This window comes from Prionailurus viverrinus, chromosome D1, assembly GCF_022837055.1.
Source record: "Prionailurus viverrinus isolate Anna chromosome D1, UM_Priviv_1.0, whole genome shotgun sequence".
Lineage (NCBI taxonomy): Eukaryota > Metazoa > Chordata > Mammalia > Carnivora > Felidae > Prionailurus > Prionailurus viverrinus.
The window spans coordinates 54,619,522-54,646,410 of record NC_062570.1 but is presented as its reverse complement, the minus strand read 5'-3'; the positions used below and the strand labels follow the sequence as shown (position 1 = coordinate 54,646,410).

At 39.9% G+C, this 26,889-nt stretch overlaps 2 protein-coding genes across 4 annotated transcripts in view; one reads left to right on the top strand and one right to left on the bottom strand.

Moving 5' to 3' along the window:
* The window catches only part of RSF1 (remodeling and spacing factor 1), a 161,460-nt gene extending 143,305 nt beyond the window's left edge, over positions 1–18,155 (bottom strand). Inside the window, exon 1 of one of the 2 annotated variants that reach the window (XM_047879204.1) lies at positions 17,771–18,155. In XM_047879204.1, the coding sequence (XP_047735160.1) occupies positions 17,771–17,957 (187 nt within the window). In that variant the 5' untranslated portion in view covers positions 17,958–18,155. The remainder of the gene's footprint in view (positions 1–17,770) is intronic. The other variant, XM_047879203.1, reaches the window with a different exon arrangement.
* Positions 18,156–18,384: 229 nt separating this feature from the next.
* Positions 18,385–26,889, top strand: part of AAMDC (adipogenesis associated Mth938 domain containing) — a 30,614-nt gene continuing 22,109 nt past the window's right edge. Inside the window, exons 1-2 of one of the 2 annotated variants that reach the window (XM_047879208.1) lie at positions 18,385–18,505; positions 25,613–25,762. In XM_047879208.1, the coding sequence (XP_047735164.1) occupies positions 25,631–25,762 (132 nt within the window). In that variant the 5' untranslated portion in view covers positions 18,385–18,505; positions 25,613–25,630. Of the gene's footprint in view, positions 18,506–18,569; positions 18,670–25,612; positions 25,763–26,889 lie in introns of those variants that run through there. The other variant, XM_047879209.1, reaches the window with a different exon arrangement.

Genomic DNA, 26,889 nt, shown 5'->3' with positions numbered 1-26,889 from the left:
CTGGGTGTTTCAGCTGGTTAAGTGTACAACTCTTGATTTTGGCTCAGGTCATGATCTTACTGTTTGGGAGGTCGAGCCCCAAATGGGGCTCTGCACTGACAGCACCAGAGCCTGCTTGGGATTCTCTCTCCCTCTCCCTCTGCTCCTCCCCTGCTCGTGTGTACGTGCATGCACGCTCTCTCAAAAATAAACTTAAAAAATTTTTTTAATAAAAAATAAAATTAAAAAAATTAGTGAGGGGGGAAAAAACCCTCACATATTATACAAAAGTAACTTCTAAGAGGTTTAATTAAGATTACAATTTGAGGGGCAACTGGGTGGCTCATTCGGTTAAGCATCTGACTTTGGCTCAGGTCACGATCTCGTGGTTTGTGAGTTCGAGCCCCACATCGGGGTCTGTGCTAATAGCTCAGAGCCTGGAGCCTGCTTCAGATTGTGTCTCCCCCCTCTCTCTGCCCCTCCCATGCTCATGCTCTGTCTCTCAATATTAAATAAACATTTAAAAGTTATTTAAAAAAATTACAATTAGAAAATTTTTAGAAGGAAATACAGATGAGTATCGTATGGCCTCAGAATCATAATGAGAAAGGTTTCTTAAACAAAATATAAAAGTATAAACACTAAAAAAGGATTGACAATGATACCACGCTGAAATTTTAAAGTTTAGTTTAATAAGAGAAAGTATAAAAATAGTATAAGAAATAAGTAGTATTGAGATGTTCACATTGCAAATAAAAATGACAAAGGACTGACATCTGAAATATAAGAATTGTGGCAAATCAATAAAAACAGACAATCACAAAGAAAACAGGGGAAAGAGTATAAAAAGGCAATTCACAAAAGCAAAAACTGAATGGCCAAAAAATATGAAAAATCCTCAACCTTATCATGGCAACAATAAGAAACAAATTCACAATCACATTATCAAAAACATAAAACTGTGACAATACCAAGTACTGAATATCTGGATGAAGGGGAACCCTCATGCACTGATGGAGGTATGTAAATTAATAAAGCCACTTTGGAAAATAATCAGGCTATACTATAGCTCAAATAAAGATTTATATACCCTCGCCCCAGCAATTCCAACTTTAGGCAAAGCCACTGGAATGTTTTTTTTTTAATTTTTTTTTTTTAACATTTATTTACTTTTGAGACAGAGAGAGACAGAGCATGAATGGGGGAGGGTCAGAGAGAGAGGGAGACACAGAATCTGAAATAGGCTCCAGGTTCCGAGCTGTCCGCACAGAGCCCAACGCGGGGCTCGAACTCACGGACCGTGAGATCATGACCTGAGCCAAAGTCGGATGCTTAACCGACTGAACCACCCAGGCAGCCCGGAATGTTTTTTACAGCATGACTCTTAACAGCATAAGGTAAACCTAACATCCACCAATTAAAAAAAAAAAACATGCACACAGCACTTTTACGTAGTAGAATACTATACAACAGTTAAAGTAAATAAAAACAATATAAATCAACATGGATATATTAAAAAACAGTGTTGAGAGAGGGAAAAAGGAAGTTGTAGAAGAATGAGTACAGTATTATACTGCTCACATGTAAAGTTTCAAAGCATGTAAATCCATACTATGTAGTTCATGGATATGTAAATATACTCTGTATTAAAGTGTTCATGAGAATAATAAACTCTAAATTTCAGGACAGTGGTTGCTTAGGGAATGGAAGAAAGAGAACTAGAACAGGAGTAATACACAGAAGGCTTCAAATAAATCTGTAATTTGAATGTCTTAAAAAGTAAGCGCAAAATCAAAGCAACTGAAAGAGAAAGACACATCCTAGAAAATGTCAGACTCCAGGGATTTAAAATAAAATTATAAAAATCTTTCAGGAAGGAAAAGAAGCTCACTTGCAAAGGAAAAGGAGTCAGAATGACAGATTTCTCACTAGCAACAGTGGGTGCTAGAAGAAAAAAGAGCAGTATCATCAAAGTTTGCGCGGGGGGGGGGATTATTTGAACACTGGAATACCGTGTGTTTTTTACATATATATATCTTTTTGAGAGGGAGAGCAACAGAGCACACACACACAAGTGGGGGAGGGGCAGAAGGGGGGGCAGACGGAGGATCCAAAGTGGGCTCTGCACTGACAGCAGAGAACCCAATGCAAGGCTGAAACTCATCAATCCTGAAATCATATGACTTGAGCCAAAGTCAGATGCTTAACTGACTGAGCCACCCAGGTGCTCTGGAATACTGTACTTTAAATGAGTAGTCAGAACAGAGGGCTAAATAAGTATATTTTCGGCCATGCAAGAACTCAAAGTTCACTCGTAGAAATCCTGTTGGAATAAGAATGTACTATCGCAAAAGAATGAATCAAAAAAGAAAAATGTGGGAACCAAAAAAAAAGCGATGAACAAATAAACTTACTAAAACATATAGCTTAGTTTAAATAATTGCTGAGAGGGGTGCCTGGGTGGCTCAGTGGGTTGAGCGACCAACTCTTGATTTCAGGTCATGATCCGAGGGTGGCGGATGAAGCCCTGCATCTTAGTAGTGAAGTGTGAGGCAGGCATGGATCTTGCTTAAGACTTTCTCTCTCCCTCTTCCTCTTCCCCTCTCCCCCTCTCTCTAAAATGAAAAATAATAATAATTGCAGAGAAGCATAAAAATAAATGATTGACAATATGGAACTAAATCCCAGGTAATTAAAATATGGCAGGTTGGGTGTGGGACTCAGAGGGTCAGGGAGGGAGACTGTAAAGATTCTTACATTGCTTGACAATACATAGTAAAGCAACTTACTATGCTCTAGTATCAACCTTAGAGGAAATGGAGAAAATCTCCCAGTATTAACTCCCTTGTAGATACAAACTGTTTATATTATTGATGATTCTAGCTTAAGAAGTATATGTAATTTCTTTAAATGATAACATTTTGTCTTTTAAGACGGTGGAGATATCCCTCACTAATTAAACGGCATAAGATGAGAATTTAATTGTAACTCAAGAAACATTAAGTCTGAGTTACCACTTGGTGTCTAATAGCATGTGTAAGTGGAGAAAGAGTCACTTTGAAAACAGAATTCAACTCAAACATTTCTGCTAGAAGATCTTTCAAGATTAATGAATTACTCATCAACTATCAACCCACACAAACAACACACATTAACTTATGTATTTCTCATTTATAGAATAGATTCAATCCACACTGACATTTCTTTTTCTCTATTTAGAGTGCGATTTCAGTTTATAGAAGGTTCCATTTCTTTCTTTGTGGGTAAGGGGGAACAGAAAAGATGTCCAACAACTAACAAACCTTTATCTGGCAGAACATAGCAATCTCTACAATTACAACAAGTGTTTTTGTTTTTTTTAAATAAATGCAAATGACAGCTACTCAGTTATAGAAAGCTTTATCTATAAGAGAATGAACTGGACACCAATGCCAAGATAGTTTAATAAAGCTAATTTAATGATCTTAAGTCATAAACAACACACTCTAAAAAACCATCTTGACAAAATGTAAGATGTATATTTAACCTATGTATAGCATATATATGCACAGCAACTTAAATAATTCACAAAAACCAAAAAGAGCTGTAAAATAAGATAGACCACCATAATCTGTTTATTCAGAATAAGCTTTTAGTAAGCTATAAGAGAAGCATAGCTAGTTTTTCAAATATTGCTCATATGTTATTAGAATTCTGATTTTTTTTTTTTTAAAGTTTATCCATTCATTCTGAGAGTGACAGGGAGGGAGAGAGGGAGAGAGGGAGAGAGAGAGAGAGAGTGGGGAAGGGGTAAAGAGAGAGAATCCCAAGGAAACTCCACACTGTCAGCCCAGAGCTCAATGTGGGGCTCAATTCCATGAACCATAAGATCATGACCTGAGCTGAAACCAAGAATCGGATGCTTAACTGACTGAGCCACCCAGGTGCCTCTGAATTTTTTTTAAATAGGGAATCACACTTTCCCCCCATAAACCCTGCAGCTTTTTTGGCTATTTATTTCTTCAATAAGTGGAACTATTAACTACCTACTCTCTACACCAGAAACCTGGGAACTTCTCTACTTTTTCTTCTCACTCCTCACAGCCACCACCCCAGTTCATATCTCACCAACAATATAGTAACAACCTATAGCTGAATTCTCCACCCTCAAGCTGCCCAATGCCTTTCCAACAAGTCAAAAAATTTTAGTTTTAGAAATAAGAATTTCAGGTCACCCCTGGTGAAGACATGAAACAATTCAGAAAAACGGGGCTGGGGATTTAAAAAAAAAATTTTTTTTTAATGTTTATTTATTTTTGAGAGGGAGAGAGACAGAATGCGAGTAGGGGAGTAACAGAGAGAGAGGGAGACACAGAATCCAAAGCAGGCTCCAGGTTCTGAGCTGTCAGCACAGAGGCCATTGTGGGGCTCGAACTCACAAATCACAAGATCATGACCTGAGCTGAAGTTGGACGCTTAACCGACAGAGCCATCCAGGTGCCCCTTTAATTTTTTTTAGTGTTTGTTTATTTTTGAAAGAGAGAGGCAGAGTGTGAGCAAGGGTAGGGCAGAGAGAGAGGGAAACACAGAATTCCAAGCAGCTCCAGGCTCTGAGCTCAGCACAGAGCCCGACGTGGGGCTCGAACTCATGGACCGCAAGATCATGAGCTGAGCCAAAGTCGGATGCTTAACCAACTGAGCCTCCCACCAGGCGCCCCTTAATTTGAAAAAGTCAACAGCAGAAAAGGAATAATGACTTTTCCCTGAGCTATCTTGGGAAAGAGAAAAGAAAAACTGGATCTTAAAACTATCTTCTAAGTTTCCTATAAAAAGTAGTAAGAAGATAGAGATTAACACATATGTTCTGGCATGCAGTAAAGACATGGTACAACCATGTAATCCAAGAAAAAAACTGGGAGATTATACAAAGATTTGCCACTTTAGGATTCTAAGGTACTATTATAAACCAAGATGGAGAGGGTCTGGGAGGAAACAACAGAGGAAGGGAGGAAAGGAAGAGAAGAGAAAGGAAAGGAAAGGAAAGGAAAGGAAAGGAAAGGAAAGAAAAGGAAGGAAGGAATAGTCTATGGAGGGGGATTCAGTAGTATCTATCTTTACAAGAAATCCCCAAAAGGAAACAGTTACACCCTGACAAATCTCTAGTAAGCAAAAGATGAAAAGAACAACTAAAACACCCATTATTACTAATTTGAAATATGGGACATTTATTCATTCAACTAACATTTGAGCATCTCCTATATGCTAATTTCTATGATACAAACAAAGTATATAGGGCAAAATGAACTCTTTACAGAATTTAGTCAGTCAATGACAGGTTGCCTTTATTTAATGTGTTTTTTCCTTTAAATAAAGAAAAATATTGCTAAGGCATTTATAATTCAGTGTCCAAATCCAATTTTTTCACATGGTCTGAAGTTCGTGAACCACAAATCTTTTAGAAACCTAAGGCCTGAAATTAAGTTGCAACTTCCTGTACACACATTATTTCAGAATTCTATGGCTTTTCTTATGCTCTTCTCTACCTGAAATGCTTATCCATCTCCTATTCAACCATTTAAATTTCCACAATGACTACAGTGATGCTATGATAGTTACTGGGCAAAGGTAGGTACTCGCTCATTTATATTCCCAAAGTACCTCCTCTATTACAATAGTTAAACTTCTATATAATTGTTTGCATGACTAGATTCATACCAACATGATCATGCAAACATGACACAAACATATGCTGTCTACAAGACACACATTTTGGAATCAAAGACCCAAGAGGTTAAAAGGATGAAAATGAGGGGCGCCTGGTGGCTCAGTCAGTTGTAAGCATCCGATTTTAGCTCAGGTCATGATCTCATGGTTCATGAGTTTGAGCCCAGCATTGAGCTCTCTGCTCTCAGCGCAGAAAGCATGCTTCAGATCCTCTGTTTTATTCTCTCTCTGCCCCTCACCCCCGCCCTTGAAAATAAGGAGACAAAACAAAACAAAAAAAATTTTTTAAAAGGGGAGCTCCTGGGTGGCTCAGTCCGTTAAACATCTGTCTTAGGCTCAGGTCTTATCTCACGGTTTATGGGTTCGAGCCCGCATTGGGCTCTGTGCTGACAGCTCAGAGCCTGGAGCATGCTTTGGATTCTGTGTCTCCCTCTCTCTGCCCCTCCCCCGCTTGCATTGTTTCTCTCTCTCAAAAATAAACATTAAAAAAAAAGAGAGAGAGAGAGAAGTTCTTAGAAACTTAAGAAAAAAAAAAAAAAGGATGAAGAAGATACATCATGCAAAGCAGTAACCAGAAGACAGCCCAAGTGGCTCTACTAATACCAGACAAACCAGACTAAAAGACAGAATTTGAAGAAAAGTATCAGGCTAAATAAATGAAAACAGACATTCCTAGCTACACATTAGAATCACTGAAGCCAGGCCCCAAGCCCCAAGGACCCTGACTTTATTGGAGTGTGGTTAAGGCCTGGGCATCAGTATTTTTCAAAAGGATTCCCCAGATGATTCTAATGGGCAGCCAGAAATAGTTAATTAAATCACCTGATTATAATAAAGGTTGAAAACCACTGAGCTAAAAGGAAAATAAATAAGACCGCTTCTTTAATTAGGGTAAATGGAAGTCATAACAGTAGGAGAACGAACCCTGGAGTCTTTTGATGACACACTGCACAAAACGTTACAGCTATAGGAGATGGATTGTTGATTCAAAAAGATTCAAGAAGAGAATAATTTCCAAATCAGAGAAAGACTAGAGTTGTCCTCCGCAAGACAAACAGGTGTTTGTGTTTGAGGCATTCAACTGTACCTAGGAATTTGTATTTCTTTTAATATATTTCAGTATCCCATTAGAACACTGTATCTTTTATAATAATGCTTATACTAATAAAATTGGTACTTTTAAAAGTAAAAAAGCATAAATGAGTAGAAAAGCATGCTATGACTCAGAAGCCTAACTATTCAAATCACTACTCAGTGTTCAGACCAAGACCATGGTACTGAAGATCACATTACAATTCTAACTAAGATTGTACCTGAGGGGACAGACAGTATAATGGTAAAGAACTAGGGCTCTGAAGCCAGATTTACTCAGTTTTAAATTCCTACAACAATATGAACTACCTTTGTATCAAACGTCCCTCCATTTTAATAATGTGTGACTTCAGGCAAGTTACTTTACCTCTCTAATACTCAGTTACGTTACCCGTAAAGAGTAAATACCAACTGTACAACAGAGTGGTTGTGAGAATTAAATAATCTTGGTAGAAGACTTCACTATAGAGCCTGGCTCAACAGTAAGCTCTAATAACTGTAAAATTATTAATAAAGGCATTTATTTAACCTAGAAAATTGTGGTAGAGCACGTACACTCCAAAGCCCCTCATTTTGCATTTTTATAATTTATTTTTGTTTTATAAAAGATGGAGAAGATAATTTAGGTTGGAAAGGGAGGTCAAAAATATGGGAAAAGTAAAGAAAAAGGATGAGACACAGTTATCATGATGAATCAAACCAGATAAGCATACAAGATAGAGGACTATAAAATGATAAGGCCATGAAAGTAAAAAGACAAGGACAAAACAGTAGATCAGAGTGAAAATTTAAAGAACAAAAAAAATCTCTAAAATGAGGAATGTTATGGAATGTCTGTGTTCAGATGTTCAAGTTAGCAGTACTGGAGATGGCTTCTCCATGATTCTAATAAAGTAAAGCTTGACAGGAATTTAATGGGAGTATAAATTAAACTCCACTTATTTCTTATTAGGCAAAGTTCTCCAGTGTGTTACGATTTTGCTATACTCCAAAACTCCAAACACCAAAAGCAAGCTACAATATGGGATAAAACACTCTTTTTCCTTGAAAGATTTTTAACGTGTAGACACTGAGGAAATAGCAATTATACTTATTTGTAGTCAACTGTGAGGATGCTCAGGACAAAAGGACCAGGAGAAGTATCAGAATTCCCGGACATATCCAGCATTCTAAGCGTTAAAGCTTTATAAACCAACATTCTGCACTTTTCCTGTGAAACTGACTGATGCTCAAGCATGTAATTCCACCCACTACTAAGTAGGTTATTCTTTAGTATGTTCTCCTCAACCCTCTGTCCCCTGAATAACCCAAGTAAATATTTTTAAGTTCTACTTTCAATAAATACATCCTTTTTCATCTAAGTAGATGGCATCACCATTTTCCCAACCTTATCCTCACCAAGGCCTGGGGATGCTGCCTCCAAATGAGATCTTAAACCAGTCCACCTGGATGAGACTTTGAGGCCATTCTAACAGCAATATTACAACTCTTACCATTACTGCCAATTACTATGTCACTTGGCCCCCATCCCAGCCTTGCCATATGACAATTAGACAGAGGAAGCCATGGCTATCCTTGGAAAAAATTAGTTCAATGTAATATCATCATTCTGTTAACAGAAAAGATTTAAAATACTTACCTAACCTAAAAAGAGTAACAGTTAAAGAGTTGTGTGTAAAATTAGATAATGAGAAAACTCAAACCCACAATCATCTTTCTTTCTTCACTAGAATAGGGAACAACAAATTTCTTTTTTATTCTGTGAAGGGCCAGATAACACTTTAGTTTGTGCAAGCTTTATGTTCTTTGCCACAATCACTTGCCTCTGCCACTTTAGTGTGAAAGCAGCCACAATTATGTAAACAAATAAGCATGGATGTGCACCCATAAAGCTTTATTTACAAAAACAGACAATGGGCCAGATTTGGCCTACAAGCTATACTTTACTCACCTTGCATTAGACTATCACAGACTAGGGTGACCAGGTTTTAACTAGGTTTTAACTAATTACATGCATTCATTTTATTTTTTTAAATATATTTAGATATTTTAATTTTTAATTTTTTTAATGTTTGTTTATTTTTGAGGCAGAGACAGAGCATGAACGGGAGAGGGGCAGAGAGAGGAGACACAGAATCTGAAGCAGGCCTGAGGCTGAGTTATCAGCAGAGCCCGACAAGGGTCTCAAACTCAAGGACTGCAAGATCATGACCTGAGCCGAACTCGGACGCTTAACCTACTGAACCACCTAGGGACCCCATATATTTAAATTTTTTTAAGGTTTATTTATTTATTATGGGAGAGAGACTCAGAGAGCATGAGTGGGGGAGGGACAGAGAAAGGGGGGGGGGGGGAGAATCCCAAGCAGACTCTGCACTGTCAGTCTAGAGCCCAATGTAGGGCTCAAACTCATGAACCAAACTGTGAGATCATGACCTCAGCTGAAGTAAAGAGTTGTACACTTAACCAACTGAGCCACCCAGGCACCCCCATGCATTCATTTTAAATACAATATTACATCTAATGGAACAAGACATGAAATCTGGTTACTTTGAGTGCTAGTGCTAACCAATATGTCAATTACTTCCGACTAGGAATGGAAAGAATCTCATTCTCATATGTTGGCAAATGTTTATATAAGAGTTAATTCTAAAAAAGTTTTAGAACAGAACATGGTCCTATAATGAGTTGGGAAATAATTATTCATTTCATAAATATTTATTCCTGCCCTCAAGGAGCTTGCAGTCTTGTAGGCGAGGCTGTAAGTGCACAGAAGTTTTATAGGTATTGCTCTATAAAATCTACAAAAGAATTCACATGGGGTGAGGAGGTGGAAGTGGTTAATTTAATTTGAGAGAGAGAGAAAGCAGGAAAAATTTCACAGATCACCTGGTGATTAATGATTGGTAGGAGTACAGTGAGCAGACAAAGGAAGATGGGGAATACTCAACTCATGCAGAAGACTTTTTAAAAACTTTTTAAAAAAGATATGATTTACATATAACATTATATTAGTCTCAGGTATACAATGTGATTCAATATTTGTATATACTGCAAAATGATCATTGCAACAAACCTAGTTAAGACTCATCAATGCACACAGTTTCAAATTTTTTTCTTTGATGAGAAATTTTGTGATCTACTCTCTTAGCAACTCTCCAATATACCATACAGTATTATTACATATAGTCAACATACTCTGCATTACATCCCCATGACTTATTTATTTTATAATTGGAAGTTGACCAATTTTGACCACCTTCACCCATTTCACTTCTTGATAAAAGACTACTTTTAAATAATGTTTTTGTTATTACCAAAGAAGTACATAATCATTATATGGAATGTGAAAAGAAAAAAAAAGAAAAAATAAAAATCTATAATCCTATTACTTAGAAAATGATTAAGATAAACATGTACAAATATAGGCAAAAAGGCATAGTACAGACACAGAGCTAAACAAATTATAAAACAAGTTCGCTAAAATATACATCATTACCAAGTGCACATATTACTTGTCCATATATTTTTTAAAAAACCCAACTTATTGGGGTGCCTGGGTGGCTCAGTCAGTTAAGCCTCTGACTCTGGATTTTGGTTCAGGTCATGATCTCACAGTTCATGAAATTTCTCTCCCTCTCTCTCTGCCCCTCCCCCACTCACAAGTGTGAGTGACTCTCTCAAAATAAATAAACTTAAAAAGAATATTAAAAAAAAAAACCTATTGTTTCACTGTCTATTTTTGCTGGTAAACTGTAACCTCCATAAAAACAAGGATCTTATCTTTTTCATTAATGTATCCCCAGAATATAAATGTGCCTGGTACATAGTAGGTAATCAATTAACATTTGTTGAAAGAACAAATCCTTTTTATTAAATTTTTTTTTTTAATTTTTTTTTTAACGTTTATTTTTTGAGACAGAGAGAGAGAGACAGAGCATGAACGGGGGAGGAGCAGAGAGAGAGGGAGACACAGAATCAGAAGCAGGCTCCAGGCTCTGAGCCATCAGTCCAGAGCCTGACGTGGGGCTCGAACCCACGGACCGCGAGATCGTGAGATCGTGACCTGAGCCGAAGTCGGACGCTCAACCGACTGAGCCACCCAGGCGCCCAAGAACAAATCCTTTTTAAAATGAAGCCCCAGATTACTCTCTCAAGCAATATTTGATACTGTAAAAACTCTAACACACACACAAAAAATAGAAAACACCCTGATACCCTTTATAATGTGATCCACCATACAGAAAAACAAAACAAAAAGTACCAAGGCATAATATTTTAAGACTCTATCCATGAAAAGAGAGACAAAGAAAATTTTCTTAAATCAGGAACACACATAAATATCTCCCTTACTGAATATATGGCTCAGGTTAAAACGTACTTTGGGTCTGAGTCGTTCTTATTTTTCCACACTGCATTAAATTGTCATAGACATATTTTTAGTCTATTAATTTAGAGACTAGAATTCATAGACTATTACTCCACTTGCTAAAAACTCAGAGAAAAAATTTAGCCTTTGAATGGTAATTGTAAGTCCAACTCAACTGAGCTACTTCTTACTGGATTAGAAAATCCTTAACAGAAAGCCCATGTTTAATTACTGTTTTTTTTAATTAGTGTTTTTTAAAAATAATCCACACCATGTTTACTATACTTAGCATATAGCAGATATTCAATACATATATTAATAGCTAAATGCTTACCTTTCAAACAGAGATTTTAAAACACAGATAAATTTCAAAAGAAATTTCTCAGCAATTAAAAAACAAGCAAGTCAGTCTGTACTAACAAGCCCAACTTAGCCAGAAAAATCCTCTGTCCCTATCATCTCCAGTACTGGGACAAGCCAGGAACCTCCACAACTTTTGGATACCTCAACTCTGTGACATACCAAAAATGATGGAGAATATACTTCTCTCTTTCCTTCTAATAAATGTCTAAAGAACATGTCTTTATTCAAAAGTGGAAGAGCCAAACCAGAGCCATTTTCAACCAAAACAGGTTCCGATTCCAGCGATGCTACCACCAATGGTCTACTACTGCTGACCCATGCAACTTTTGGCATGTGCATCTGATGAGATCTTTTGCTTAAAGCAATAGATGGTGGCTCCAGTTATGGTAAAGTCGTATTTCTACTTTGTATAGTTCATCTAAAAACAACTGTCACACAATTCAATTAGCACTAGTAGGAGTTACAGTCACAATCCAGTTGTATATAAAAGGTATATTCTTTTGTACTTAACATTTGACTGTAAAAGCTGTATGAAGAATCATTTAAAAATGCAAAAAAAAAAAAGAAACCAAACTGAATCTAAAACTGCCCTAGTCGGGCGCCTGGGTGGGTCAGTCAGTTAAGCATCTGACTTCGGCTCAGGTCACGATCTCAAGGTTTATGAGTTCGAGCCCTGCATGGGGCTCTCTGCTGTCAGTGCAGACAGAGCCCACTTTAAATCTTCTTTCTCCCTCTCTCTCTCTCTGCCCCTCCCCCCTCTCAAAAATAAGCATTAAAAATAAAATAAAATGGCTCTTGTAACATAAAAATCTCAAAAAAATCAAACCAAAAACAAATGATCCAACTTACTTAATACCATACAAATAACTCAGTCAACCACAGAACTATGGGAATCGTAACACATTACCCACATATGCTTTAATAGACTGATATTAGATATATATAACTTTTCAACCAATACATATACAAAAACTATCCTTAAAGAATGAAAAAGTACATTTTCCTCTTCAAAAAGAATGTCCTCTGAAGGAGAGGAAAGACACTTGGGAGCCTTGAGTGTTGGTAATCCCACAAAGTCAATGTCCACTTTTACTTGTATCCATACCTCCTGATAATCCACTTTCAGTCAGGAGGAAGCTAGGGATGTCCATATAGAGCACAGAATTAGGAGGGCAAAAGTAGATTGTGAGGGTATGGGGATAAAACAACACCTTCAGGGATACCTGGTTGACTGAGTTGGTTGGTGGAGCATGCAATGCTTGGTCTTGCAGTTATGAGTTCAGGGCCCAAGTTGAGTATAGAGATTACTTAAAAAAATAAATTAAAAAAAAAAAAAAATGGGCACCTGGGTGGCTCAGTTGGTTAAGCACTGACTTCAGCTCAGGTCATGATCTCACATTTCATTGAGTCCGAGCCCCACACTGGGCTAACACACAGCGCAGTCTGCTTGGGATTCTCTCTCTCCCTCTCTCTCTGCCACTACCCCACTTGCACTCTCTCCCAGTCTCTCAAAAATAAATAAATAAACTTTAAAAACACACATGGGGTGGGGTACCTGGGTGGCTCAGACGGTTGAGCATCCAACTTCAGCTCAGGTCATTATCTCACAGTTCATGAGTTCACGCCCCACATCAGGCTCACTGTCAGCCTGTCAGCGCAGAGACGGCTTTGGACCCTCTGTCCCCCTCTCTGCCCCTCACCCACTTGCACTCTCCCTAATATTAAACACACACACACACACACACACACACACACACACACACACACACACACACACACAGAGTACCTGGATGGCTCAGTCAATTAAGCCTCTGACTTTGGCTCAGGTGATGATCTCATGGTTCATGAGTTTGAGCCTCACGATGGGCTCTGGGCTGACAGCCAGGAGCCTGGAACCTGCTTCTAATTCTCCATCTCCCCCTTCCTGACCCTGCCCTGCTTGCACGCACACGTGCTCTCTCTCTCAAAAATAAAATAAACATTTAAACACACACACACATCCCTTCAGTTAGTACACCCTTTTCCTATTCTAACTAACATCAACGAGAAATCTAAATTTTTCTCCCCACAGTTTCAACCTACAGGTGGACTTTTTTTTTTTTTTAAGTTTATTTATTTTTGAGAGAAGGAGACACAGAGTGCAAGCAGGGGAGGGACAGAGAAGAGTGGGAGACACAGATCCGAAACAGGCTCCAGGCACTGAGCTGTCAGCACAGAGCCTGATGCGGTGCTCAAACCCACGAACCATGAGATCATGACCTGAGCAGAGGCTGGATGCTTAACCTACTGAGACACCCAGGCGTCCCTGAACTTTTAACAGAATAGTCTGAAGAGCACCAATGGTTGGCTATATACACGTGAAATCAATCTGAGCTCCTTGGTTTTCTTCCTGCAAAATAAAGTCAAAATGGATATAGTACTCCTTCCTAGCCCCCAAACTCAATGAAAGTCTCTAGAGCACAGGTTCCCAAGCTCTCTAGGTTCATGACACCCTCGGTATTTCACTAATTTTTTTCACAGCAACACTAAACCAAGAAATACTAACAGTTCCACTTACCAAGTTGTTAGCAGCAATTTGAAAAACTAATCTACTTTAGCTGAAAAAAAATTTTTTTACTTCATTCCAAAATAATCACACTTACTTACACAATGCATATTATGGTTGGGCAATGAACAACTTCTTAAACCTTGGAATCAAATCGGACACTGCTATCCTGATTTCCTATTCCTCACTGATTTTCATGCAGTATTTACATTTTGTCACAGCAACCCCCCAAAACCCAACTTTACAAAGATACATCACCCAAAGGAATATAGCATAATCTAATGTTCAAATCAGGAGTTATGTCAAGTAGTAGTTTACCTGGCAACCAACAGATGTCAAATACTGCTGCATCTTCCTTGAAAATTTAAACTACCACATGGTGCCTCTGTAAATTGGTGGCAATACCCTGGAGTATTTTAGTGCAATCTGGGAAATATGGCCCTATAGCATTCTGTAATTTTCTGGCTTTGGACTCAGATCTAGGTTAGAAATCAGATTCTACCAATAACTATATAATCTTGGGCACTGGGCAGTTGAATCAAACTCCTGAACCTTAGTTCTATGCCTGCCCAACAGGAGTAATAGTACTAACCTCAGAGAATAGTTGTGAGGAATGAGATGATGTCCGCACATAGTAAATGCTCAATAAATGCTACTTATTATTATATCATTCCAACTTAAACCAAATTTAATCATTAACTCTCTGGAGGATAAAGGAAGCTTTCTAAACTAAAGCCACAATGTCAAATAAAAACTTAAGAACAAATTTTTCAGGAAAAGACCATAAAGTGCTTAAACAAGGACAATATAGAGAACTACAAACTCCTCCAAAAGATGTCATCACGTTGCTATACCTATCACAAAAAATGATGAGGTGAAAAGTCTTAAACTGGCAACTCAAAAGAATATACTTTCAAAAGCACCTTTTAAAGGATAAGCACACTAGAAAAAACAAAGAATTTTATAAACTAGGATTCTTTATGTAACATTAAGAATGGTCTTTTAAAAATAGTTAAATTTTACACACAGCAAAACTCATTTGATTATAACAAAGACTTTTCCCCAAGAGTATAATAGCTCACACCCCTATTCTCACAACGTACTAGAATTTAACATTTTAATTCCAAATACACTTGTAGATCTTCTCTCTCATAAACATCTTTAATAAAATTTGTAATAGAAGAATACTTCAAGCGCTTAGTTTATGAAAGGATTTTTGAAATATTTCATTTGATCCTGAGATAAGTATCTCTATTTACTGAAGAGACGAGGTCCATCAAAATTAAGCAATTTGCCCTACAACTTATATATTACTGTTCAGTGCGAAAACCCATGTCTTTTAACTTTTTCTAGTATACCACAACTCCTTCATAAAAAGACTCCGTTCAAATCTTGTTAGTTTGGCCAGTGTTGTTTTATCCAACTGTTAGAAGTAGGTTAACCATCATCAAAGGCCTGAAAATCTTTTCCCTGCACAGTAATGGCATTTCACCTGCAAGACTTTTCATTTGCCAAGCATCTTGAACTATATAACATTAATTAATAATTATTCTTAGGTAACATTATGACAAGATCTATTATTACAGATGTAACTATACCAATGGTAATGAAGTGGCTGAGCCCACTGGTACAATTTCTCAGCCCAGAATATTTCTCATTTTTCATTTAGTACAAGGCCCATTGTTCAATTCTAGATAGAAAGGTAACATGAACTAGTAAACTGACCCTGATATTTTTTCTTCTATAACTAACAAGCCAAATGCAGTGGCCAAAATACTTAAAAGGAATGGAAGGCAAGCAAACTTGTATGCCACCCAGAATGCAATGCCATCACAGGTCTATGCCTGCCTTTCATCTTGGTCCAAGAAAATTCCAAAAACAATCTGCCAGCAATTCTTTCCCCAAATTCCCAAATTTCTCCCAGATACGTACATTACTATCATTTCCAACAGTATGCTAAAAGCAACTAAGGCATTCTATTTCAGTGACTACTTCTCTAAAACTTGAATATAAATACAATTTCATAATAAAATACCTATATTGGGAAGCTTAACTTCTAAAGAAATTCTGCAGGAAGTCTTTATACAATGTAACTTATCACACTCTTATTTCATACTACATAAACTACCTTTTTATATGCCAGAGTTTAAGGGTAAATTTGGGCAGGTAAGAAGGGATATGTGCCTGTACCATAAACGCTGTATTGAGTCTTTGGTAGTCATAACATCATTTTCTCTACAGCTAATATTTTGAAAAACTTCACACTCGGACCCTTCCTGGCAATGTAAATAAGATTGTTAGCAGAAACTTCTTCATTTCCATGGAGAATTGAAGAGCAACCTTGCTTTCTTAGAAAGGAAACAGCTATCTGTCTTATACAATACCCCGTCCACTTTAGCCACCTAATACGGACCAAAAAAAAAAAGGTCTGGAAAACGTCTCTTTTCCAGCCAAGGGCTGTTCCCAGATAAAGGCAATGCTTAGAATACAGAGAGAAAACAAAACAAAACAAAAAAACCTTCTTTGAGGGAAGAAATACGCCAAGGAAGGAGAGCCATGGATCAGAAATAAATAAGGGGTGAGTGTACGCGCTCAGTGTAAGGGCCGGAGGCAGCAGGCACAGAGCTAAGATGCTCCAGCGAAACAACCAGCAGCAGCAGCAGGAAGTTTCAATGGGGCCGGGCAGAGCATGCGCCCTGCACCCGCGCGGTGGCCTTATGTGGAAGGAGCACCACTTGCGAACACCAATAATAGACCAGCAGCACCAGAGAGAGAAACATGAGCAACAAGCACCTTCTTCAACTGTTTCCCCCTCCGTCTGAGCCCCTCCTCCAGCCTACATACTAACCACCCACCCCACCCTGCAAATGGGAGGGCGACTTCTTCCCCTAAGCCCCGCTGCCAAGATGAAGGGGGAAGGGATTAGAAAAGTGGGGAGATGCTTTTCTATTATTTGGGGGGAGGTGGGGAGAAGGAGGAGGAAAACTATGGGGGAGGAAAAATTAACCCTCTAACCTCCAAAGTGGAGAGATGCTGCCGACTTCGACCCCCAAAGCGAGAATGGAGAAGGACCCTCTCCCATGGGGGAGGAGCAAACCTCCCTACTCTGAGGAAGGAGTTTTGGGGGTTAAACTGGCCCTCGAGGGGAAAGGAAGAGAGACGCGAGCCGACTCTCTCGGGGGAGTTCCCACTAGAGGGAGGGAGAGCTGAAGTGTCCGCTGGCCCCCGCCCACCCAGGTGGAGGGAGAGAAAGGGGCGCCCCGAGAAGATGAGCCCAGCCTCCCCCGAGATGGTCGGGTGGATGGTGGGAGGAGGGGAAGGAGCAAGGCAAGGGAGGAGGAGAAAAGCGCAAAGCTGGCCGGAACCTGCGCTCCCCTTCCCCCGCCACCCAGGGGGAGAAGGGGTGGAGGACCGGCCCCTGCCGCCGGGGAGCAGTCCCAGGGGCCGCCGATCAGCACAATGACCCCTCCACGCCCCCAGCCCACATCTAGCCCGCGACGCCCCCACCTCCGCTCGGCGCCAGGCCCGGTGGCCCTAGGGGGTCTCTGCCCCGCCTCCCCACTGCTCAAGACCCTGGGGGCTGGGCGGAGAGGCCAGGCCGGGCGGAGCTGCGCCCCAGGGGAAGGACAGAGCCGCGGAGGCCCGGGATATCCGTGAACAGCGGAGAGAAGGAGCGTGCCAGGGCCGCTTCCCGCCGGGCGTTCGGGCCCCTCGCTTACCTTCTCCACTGCCGACGTCCGGCGGCGGCGCCTGCAGCACCCGCTCCAGCTCAGGGAACGGCAACTCAGGCAGGTCGAGCAGCGGCCCGTAGCGCTCCAAGAAGGAGCAGACTACGGCGAAGTTGGGGCACGAACCCGGGCAGCCCGGAGGAGCCATCGCGGCCGCCGCTGCTGCCGCCGCCGCCATTTTGAACTGGAGGATGGAGGAGGAGGCGATGGGGGGGGTGGAGGGAGTTAGGTGCCGAGGAATGGCAGGGCAGCTTTACAGACAACAGGAGGCGCTAGTGAGTAGGCTCTCCTGCGGATCCGAGCGTCTCAGGCACGGCGCCGCGATCCCACAATACAACGGCTGCTCGGAGCAGTCGAGAACCCAACCAGACGAGGGAAAGAGAGGCGCTCTGTGCCTTTCACTTTCCGCCCTCTTTCCGCCCCCTTCCCTCCCTCTTCCTCGCCCCTCCCACTTTGGGTTTGCCACAGCCTCGTGTGACAGGGGGAATGAAAACAAGGGAAGCGGGGCAGGGAGGAGGACTGGAAGCTTGAAGAGGCGGGACGTTTGAGGAGTGGTGGCCAATAGTCTTGGAGGGGGCGGGGCTTCTGGCGACGACTGGCTGAAAGGCTTTTTCGGGGCGGGGCGAGTGGGGGGAGCTCTTAGCCGAGAGGGCCTGAACAAACCAAGGTGAGAGGTAAAGCGCGGAGCGGTGTGGGATCGCAACTCTCGTGGAGAGAGAACGTTGGGTGAGTTTTGTGGGAGCTCCGGGATCTAAAACCCGGCCATCAGATGGTGGGGGAAGTTTAGGAGAGTGAATAAGCAGCAGAAAAAGAGGAGAATCGAAAAGCACGGTTCTGGGAGAAGGTTGGAAAGGGGAAAGGCTGAGAAGTGCTCTTAATTAGGGATTGAGGTGAGACCTTTATAAGAAGTGCCTGCGAAGCTTTGCTGAAGGGTATTGCTGTCTGCTGGGGCACAAGAATCGTAGCTATACTGAAAAACAGGGTCTGAGGGCTCTGGGGGACGAGGACCTGAGGGACGAGGACCTGAGGGAATGAGGCTCTGCAGGGATCACCTAGCTGAGGAATCGGGGCCCTGCAAGGAGATCAGGGACTAGAAGGGACCAGGCTCTTCAGGCCGACCAAGGTGTGAGGGGACAGGGCCCTGCTGTGGTTGCCAGGGTGTGAGGGGAAGGGACTCTTGAGGCACAAAGATCTTATAGGGGACCAGGGTCAGTTGGTGGGCTAGGACTCCACTAAGAAAACGGACAGGATAGCGACTTGGTGCAAGAGCAAAAACTTTGTTAGAAGACAAGGTTCAGTTTCATTGGGGCAGCAGTGCTCATTCTCCCTCAAAGAATCTCAGAAAACTATCAATCTTGCAAAGTAGAATGTGCAGCTTGGAATGTAACGGTGCGTTATGGTTAGGAGCCTGAGCTTTGGAAGTCAGCCAGACTTGGGTCCTAACAGAACTGCTTCAGGACATTACAGAAGATTCTTCATTTCTTTGAACCTCTGTGAAGTGGGGTTAATAAATGTACTTAAATGGTAGGATTTTACTAGGTATTCACAGTAAATTGACTAGCGCAATCCCTGGCACATTCACTAGAACTATTTTTAAAACATTAGTTGCTATTATTGAACAAAGGAATTTCTAAAATTTAGATTGAATTCAGCCATAATTTATATAGTCTACTACTTTGAGCCAGAATTTTCAGCGTGCATTTAAAACTTACATAGTACCTTTTTAAAAAGAATTTGAAACAAGGTATAATATAAACCGTGTAAAATAGGACAATTTATGATGAAAGGAAGATAAAGATATACAGTACAGGCAAATAATTATATTGGGAACAGAAAATGCTTACAATTATTGAATTTCTGTGTTTCTAGGGGGAAAAAAGCACAATGCTCTACATCATTCTCATTATCTAAAGAAAAATATTCATTTTTGTCAAGGGAGGAAAAATAAATCTAGATTGTAAGTTCAATGTGTAACCTACAATACTGACTCCTAATCCTGAGTAATACACAAACTCTTTTTAAAGGGAAAAATGTTTTTTTGAAATTTCTCAAATACTCTTGAAAATTACATTTTAAGAAATACTGCTGTGAAAAATTAAAGTCAACACAACAGTGTGACTATACTTCATGCCACTTAAGTATACACTTAAAAATTATTGAAAAGGGGGGTGCCTGGGTAGCTCAGTCCATTGAACATCTGACCTGATCTCAGCTGACTCTTTTTTTTTTCATCTTTTTTAATTTAAAGATTTTTTTTTAAGTTTATTTATTTTGAAAGAAAGAGAGCATGCAAATGGGGGGGAGGGGCCGGGGAGAGGCGGGGAGAGAGAGAGAATCCCAAGCAGGCTCCATACCATCAGTGTGGAGCCTGATGTGGGGCTCAAATTCACCAACCATGAGATCATGACCTGGGTTGAAACCAAGATGTTCAACCAACTGAGCCACTCAGGCTCCCCTTTTCAAAAATTTTTAAAGTTTATGTATTGGGGGGGGGGGGAGGGGAGAAGAGCGTTTGTGGGGGAGGGGCATAGAGAGAGGGAGAGAGAATCCCAAGCAGGTTCCACGCTGAGAGTCCAGAGATGGACACAGGGCTAGATCCCACGAACCACAAGCTCATGGCCTGAGCCAAAATAAAGAGCCGGAAGCTCAACCTACTGAGCTACCGGCAACTCTCTCAGCTGACTCTTGATCTCAGCTCAGGTCAAGATCTCAGGGTGTGAGTTCAGGCCTCAAGTTGGACTCCATGCTGGGCTTATGAAGCCCACTTAAGAAAAAAAAATGGTTAAAGGGGTAAATTTTATTTTATGTATATTTTGCCACAATGAAAAAATAAAAAACAAAAAAGAAAGTCTTACTTTAGGAAAACATTTATAGTTGTGACTTATCATAGCAAAAGAAAAGTTTTTATTTAATGTATAGTAAAATAGTTTTTTAAGTAATACTGCTTAAACACAAATTGAAATTAAAGCATATTGGTAGAACTTTCAGATACATCTATGTATCTCTAGACCTGGGGATCTGAAGACCCCATTTTAAGAAAAATCTGACCTAGAACACATCTTTAACAACAGTTTTGCAGAAAGAGACAAAAATTTTGATAAGGTCATTACTTAATTGACCTTAAATAAAAAGTCCACTCCCATCTTGATGTAGCCAGTGCACATGCTGTCCTCATTATTTATTTTGAATATAGCCCTAGCCTATAGCAATATTTTTTAAACACTGGGTCATGACCCATAGTTTTAAAATCAATGTGGTGGATCAAGACCAGAATTACATTAAAAATGACAAAGAATAAAAATAGAACAGTGCTAAAAAAATAGAACAGAAAATAGTGTATCATCTATAGTAAGGATAAGTATATATTGCAAGAAATATTTATGAAATATGTATGTTTGCCAGCGTGTATTATGACATAAAATGTATTTGTTGCTGTGGTTTAGACAAAGAGTTTGAAACACATTCCCTTACCTTTACATGTGAGGAAAATAAATGAATGAATGTCTGGATGAATGAACAAATGGGATCTTTATCACTTGATTATGACAAAGGAAATAGATATTATTGGGTAAAATTCCTGCTTTAATATCACACTCCTAGATGACATCTAAGCATGAATACAGTAGCTATCGTATATTTTTCATTCAGTAAAATTGTATATGTCAGGCACACCAATTTTCCAAGCACCAAGCAGAACTAGGTTGCAAAAGTATTTCTTTAGTACTCTTAAGATGATATTAGGATATCTGGGAAATCATTAAAATAAATTGTGTCAAAATACTTTAATTTGGAAGTAAAAGACAAACAGGCTTAAACATAAAGGAAATTTATTACCTTACATAACTGAAAAGACCAGTGGTAGGTCATGCTTGAGGTATGGTCTAATCAGGTGGTAAGTCTGTTTCTCAGTATTTCTCTCTGTTTAGTCTTCCTATTCATGGGTTGAATTTTCAGACCGATTTCCCTCATAGTACTAGCAGTTTCAAGGTACTTTTCTATATTCTATACATCCCAGCCTCAATATCTCAGAAGCTCCCCAAAAAAGTCCCCAAACTGACACTGATTGGTCCATCTCTGCTCTCACATTCAACCATGAGCCAGTGTGCCCAGTGTAGAAAGTGAAAGTAGAATGTACTGAATGCATTAGCCTAGGTCAATGCTTCATTCCTACAGCAAGATATACAAAGGTCAGTGCTTCATTCCTAAAGCTAGAGGTTTATCAAAATCACATGGAATCAATACATCAAGAGCCCTAATACACAAGATGCAAAAACTGACAGAATTGGAAGGAGAAATAGAGGAATTCAACAATACTACTTGGAAACTTCAATTCTCTACTTTCTTTTTATTATTATTATTATTAAAGTTTATTTTTGAGAGAGAGATAGACAGACAGAACATGAATGGTGGAGGGGAAGAGAGAGGGAGATACAATTTGAAACAGGCTCCAGGCTCCAAGCCGTCAGCACAGACCCCAACATGGGGCTCGAAGTCATGAACTGCAAGATCATAACCTGAGCCGAAGTTGGACACTTAACCCACTGAGCCACCCAGGCGCCCCAATTCTCCACTTTCAGTAATGGTCATCTAGGACAACTGAGCAGACTGTAAACAAAGAAATTTGCTTGAAAAACACAACAAAATAACTAGATTTAACAAACATCTATGGATACTGCATAACAATAGCTGAATACACATTTTTCCCAAGTACACATGGAAAATTCTCCAAGATAAACCATGTGCTAGGGCTTAAAAAAGAAGACTCAACAAATTTAAGCATGGTGAAATTATGCCAAACATGTTCTCCAAACATGGAATTTAGCCAGAATAAAAAACAGAAGAAAATTTGGAAAATTAATTTGTATATGGATGTTAAGTGACACACACCCAAATAACCAATTGTTCAAAGAAGAAATCATAAAATTAGAAAATACTTTAAGATAAATAAAAATGAAAACATAAAAAAAACAAAACTTAGGGGATACACCTAAAACACTACTTAAAGAGAAATACGCTATATGTAAATGCCTACTTTTAAGAAGATGATTTCAGAAGCTCCTGGGTGGCTCAGTGGGTTATGAGTCAGGTCATAATCGACTTCAGCTCAGGTCATGATCTCTAGGTTCTTGCATTCGAGTCTTGCGTTGGGCTCTGTGCTGACAGCTCAGAGCCTGGAACCTACTTCAGATTCTGCATCTGTCTGTCTGTCTGTCTGTCTCTCTCTCTCCTCCTCCCCCCTCCCCTGCTCACGCTCTCTCTCTCAAAAAAATAAACATTAAAAAAATTTTTTAAAGATTATTTCAAATCAATAACCTAAGTTTACATCTTTATAAAACTGGAAAACAGCAAACTAAACACAAAATAAATAGGAGGAAGGAATGATAAAGATTAGCATAGATCTTCATGAAAGAGAGAATAGAAAAATAGAGAAAAGCAACAAATCCAAAAATTGATTCTTTGAAAATAACTACAAAATTGACAAGTCTTTAGCTAGACTGGCAAAGATGAAAACAGAAAAGTCAAGTAACTGAAATGAACAAGGGGACATAACTACAGTAATTTTTAAAAAGGATTATACAGGAATATTATAAATAATTGTTTGCCCGCAAATTAGATAATCTAAGTGAAATGAATAGAACAATACAAACTACTGAAACTCAAAAAACAGTAGAAAATCTGAATGGAATTATAACTAGTAAAAAGATTGAATTAGGAATATGAACCCTACCACACCCCCCCAAAAAAGATCAAGAAAGACACCAAGAGTTCTAATGCACAAAGAAAAGGCCATGTGAAGACAAAGTAAGGAGAAACCCATCTGCAAGCCAGAAGAGAGGTGTCACCAGAAATCAACCCTGTTGGCACCTTGATCTTGGACTTCCAGCCTCCAGACTGAGAAAATAAATTTCTGTTTTTTAAGCCACTCAGTTTGTGGTATTTTGTTATGGAAGTTCTAGCCAACTAACACAGAAGTCTTTTTCAATACTCATAGCAATTCATTATACTTCCCTTATACCAATTTTCAAAAGTTACTTAATGTTTTTAATTTTTTTTTAATGCTTATTTATTCCTGAAAGACAGAGCATGAATGGGGGAGGGGCAGAGCGAGAGAGGGACACAGAATCTGAAGCAGGCCCCAGGCTCTGAGCCGTCGGCACAGAGCCCGATGCAGGGCTTGAACTCACAAGCCGCGAGATCATGACCTGACCCAAGTCAGATGCCCAACAGACTGAGCCACTCAGATGCTCCAAAACTGAACATTTTAGGATACATTCTTGGAAGCTTAGGTTCTGATGTTCCCCCTGCCCATTATTGTTCTTTGTACTTAGTCACTTGCTTAGACTAAATCTGTAAATTCTCTCATGCAATGTGTGGCCACTGAAATCTGTTTTTAATTTTTATTCATTTATTTTATTTTTTTAGTATATTTATTTTGAGAGAGAGAGAGAGAGAGAGGATCCCAAGCAGACTCCATGCTGCCAGTGCAGAGCCTGATGGGGGGTTTGAGCTCATGAACTGTGAGAACATGACCTGAGGGGAAACCAAGAGTCAGACACTTAACCGACTGAACCACCCAGACTCCCCTATTCATATTTTTTAAGCTTATTTATTTTTTTAGTAATCTCTGCACCCAATGTGGGGCTCGAACTCATGATCTCAAGATCAAGAATCGCATGCTCTTCCAATTGAACCAGCCAGGTGCTCCTTAATTTCTCTTCCTGTTTTTATTTTTAAGTTCGGCTTCCTACATGGCTTAGTATTCAGGCAAAGAAAGACTGTGTTCAAACAACTCAAGCCAGTAAGACTTTCACTCTACTGGTGGGTCAGTGTGTGCACTGGGGAGTACCTTCAATGTTCATGTTGTTTTCATGTCTCGCCTGGCTTTTACTTTATTCTAAGTGCTCTTGTGCTTTCTTGCTTCTTTATTTTGCATGTGCTTTTGGTTCCACTGGCCCAGAATGTTTGCATGATTTAGGCCTACTCAGTTTGTGTCTTTGATACACATACTCACAGCAATTGGTCCACTCCAGATATGTGGAGAGCTCATCAAGCCCCCTATAGCTATGTGAGCTCTGAGAAATTCCTGTTAAATCCCTGCCTACTCTGCAAATCCATCGCTTGCCCCAAACACTCACAATAGCAAGGAAGCAGAGCCACCTGCCATCCATGTTTGCTTGCTTGCCGCTGAGCTCACCAGTTTAGCTTCTAATGCTCTAAATCAATCAAGCCTCCTCTGGCCAAAGCAGCAAGACTGTTGTTGGTTTTCATGTTCTGCCTCAACCAAGGTGAACCTCTGTGCCAACAGAACTGATGTGGGGACATGACAGTAATCCCAGGCAGGAACAGCAAGCTATGTTATTGATCTCTGAAATACAGTGGCTTTCATAAATAAGCACTTTGCAGCTTGTAGTATGCCTTTATTATTATTTCTAGAGTGCCAAGTTATTCTTTTGAAAGACTTGTACAGCTTTATACTTACTTTTTGGGGAGAGGATGTGTCAACCTCCTTCATCATGCTGAAGTAAATCTTTTAATTTTATCTCTCAAAAAATATCGAGAATTCCACCCAGAGTCTTAGTAATGTAGTATCTAGTTTCCATGGTTAAATGATTCAGGATCCCAAGAATAACATTTTACTTTTGAGACCTCTAGAGAAGAAGTGACAACCACATAAATGACAAAGTTAACTCACAGCGGACCAAGGTTTCCTGTATTTTGTATATAGTATTATATTTTAGAATACATTTTTGTATGTAGACTAGCTCCTGTGTTTTGGAGTTGTTTTCAACCTTACTTCATAACTTATTTGACATATTTTTCTTTTAATTTCAGAGTTCAGTTAAGTTCCTTATGTCCTCCCCTGAAATTGCTTCCCTATCATGGGGGCAAATGAAAGTACAAGGCTCTACTAAAACCTATAAGGACTGCAAAGTGTGGCCAGGGGGAAGTCGGGCTTGGGACTGGAGAGAAACAGGAACTGAGGTAAGCTATGAGTGTGTGGTTGACACTGCATGAGGCTGACCAAATGATTCCCAACCTCCTAAGCCATAATGACCAAGTGAAAAGTAACTATTCCTCTCTCTCTGTCTCTCCCTCTCCCTTTCCCTCTCCCTCTCCCTCGCCTTCTCCCTCCTCCTCTCACTTCCCCACCCAGAGATATAACTCAGGTACCATTAACTCACCCTTTTAAATTATGCAATTCAATGGACTTTCTTTTTTTTTTTTTAACGTTTATTTACTTTTGAGACAGAGAGAGACAGAGCATGAATGGGGGAGGGTCAGAGAGAGAGAGGGAGACACAGAATCTGAAACAGGCTCCAGGCTCTGAGCTGTCAGCACAGAGCCCGACGTGGGGCTCAAACTCACGAACCGTGAGATCATGACCTGAGCCAAAGTCAGACGCTTAACCGACTGAGCCACCCAGGCGCCCCTCAATGGATTTTCTATTGTCATACACTTGTACAGTACTTACCACTACTAATTCCAGAATATACTTACCACCCCAAAAGGAAACCTCATAACCATTAGCAGTCATTTCTCTTCCCTCCCCCCAACTCCTACAACTACTAATCTACTTTTTTTTGTTTTTAAGATTTTATTTTTTTAAGTAATCTCTACACCCAACTTGGGACTCAAACTCATGACCCCAAGATCAAGAGTCACATGCTCTACTGACTAAGCCAGCCAGGAGCCCGTAATCTACTTTCTGTTACTATAGATGTGCTTATTCTAGACTTTTCATGTGAACAAAATCATTCAGTTCTCTTAGGTATATACCTAAGATTGGAAATGCTGGGTCATGTGACAACTCTATGTTTAATTTTTTGAGGAACTGCCAAATTGTTTTACAAAGATTTTAGGAATTATGAAGGTTCCAATTTTTCTAAATCTCTCCTGTTTTGTTGTTGTTTTTATTGTATCATCTGGGTGGGTGTGAAACATTATCTCCTGGTTTGAACTTGCATTTTCCTTGTATTGTACTTCCTACAGGATTCTCACTGTGCCATACCCAGGTAGAGTCTCCCAAGGTAGAGGTTGGGTGAAAGAAGGGAGCCCCTACCTCTCAACCACATTCACTTAGGACTTCTCGGCAACAGACAGCTGGGAGC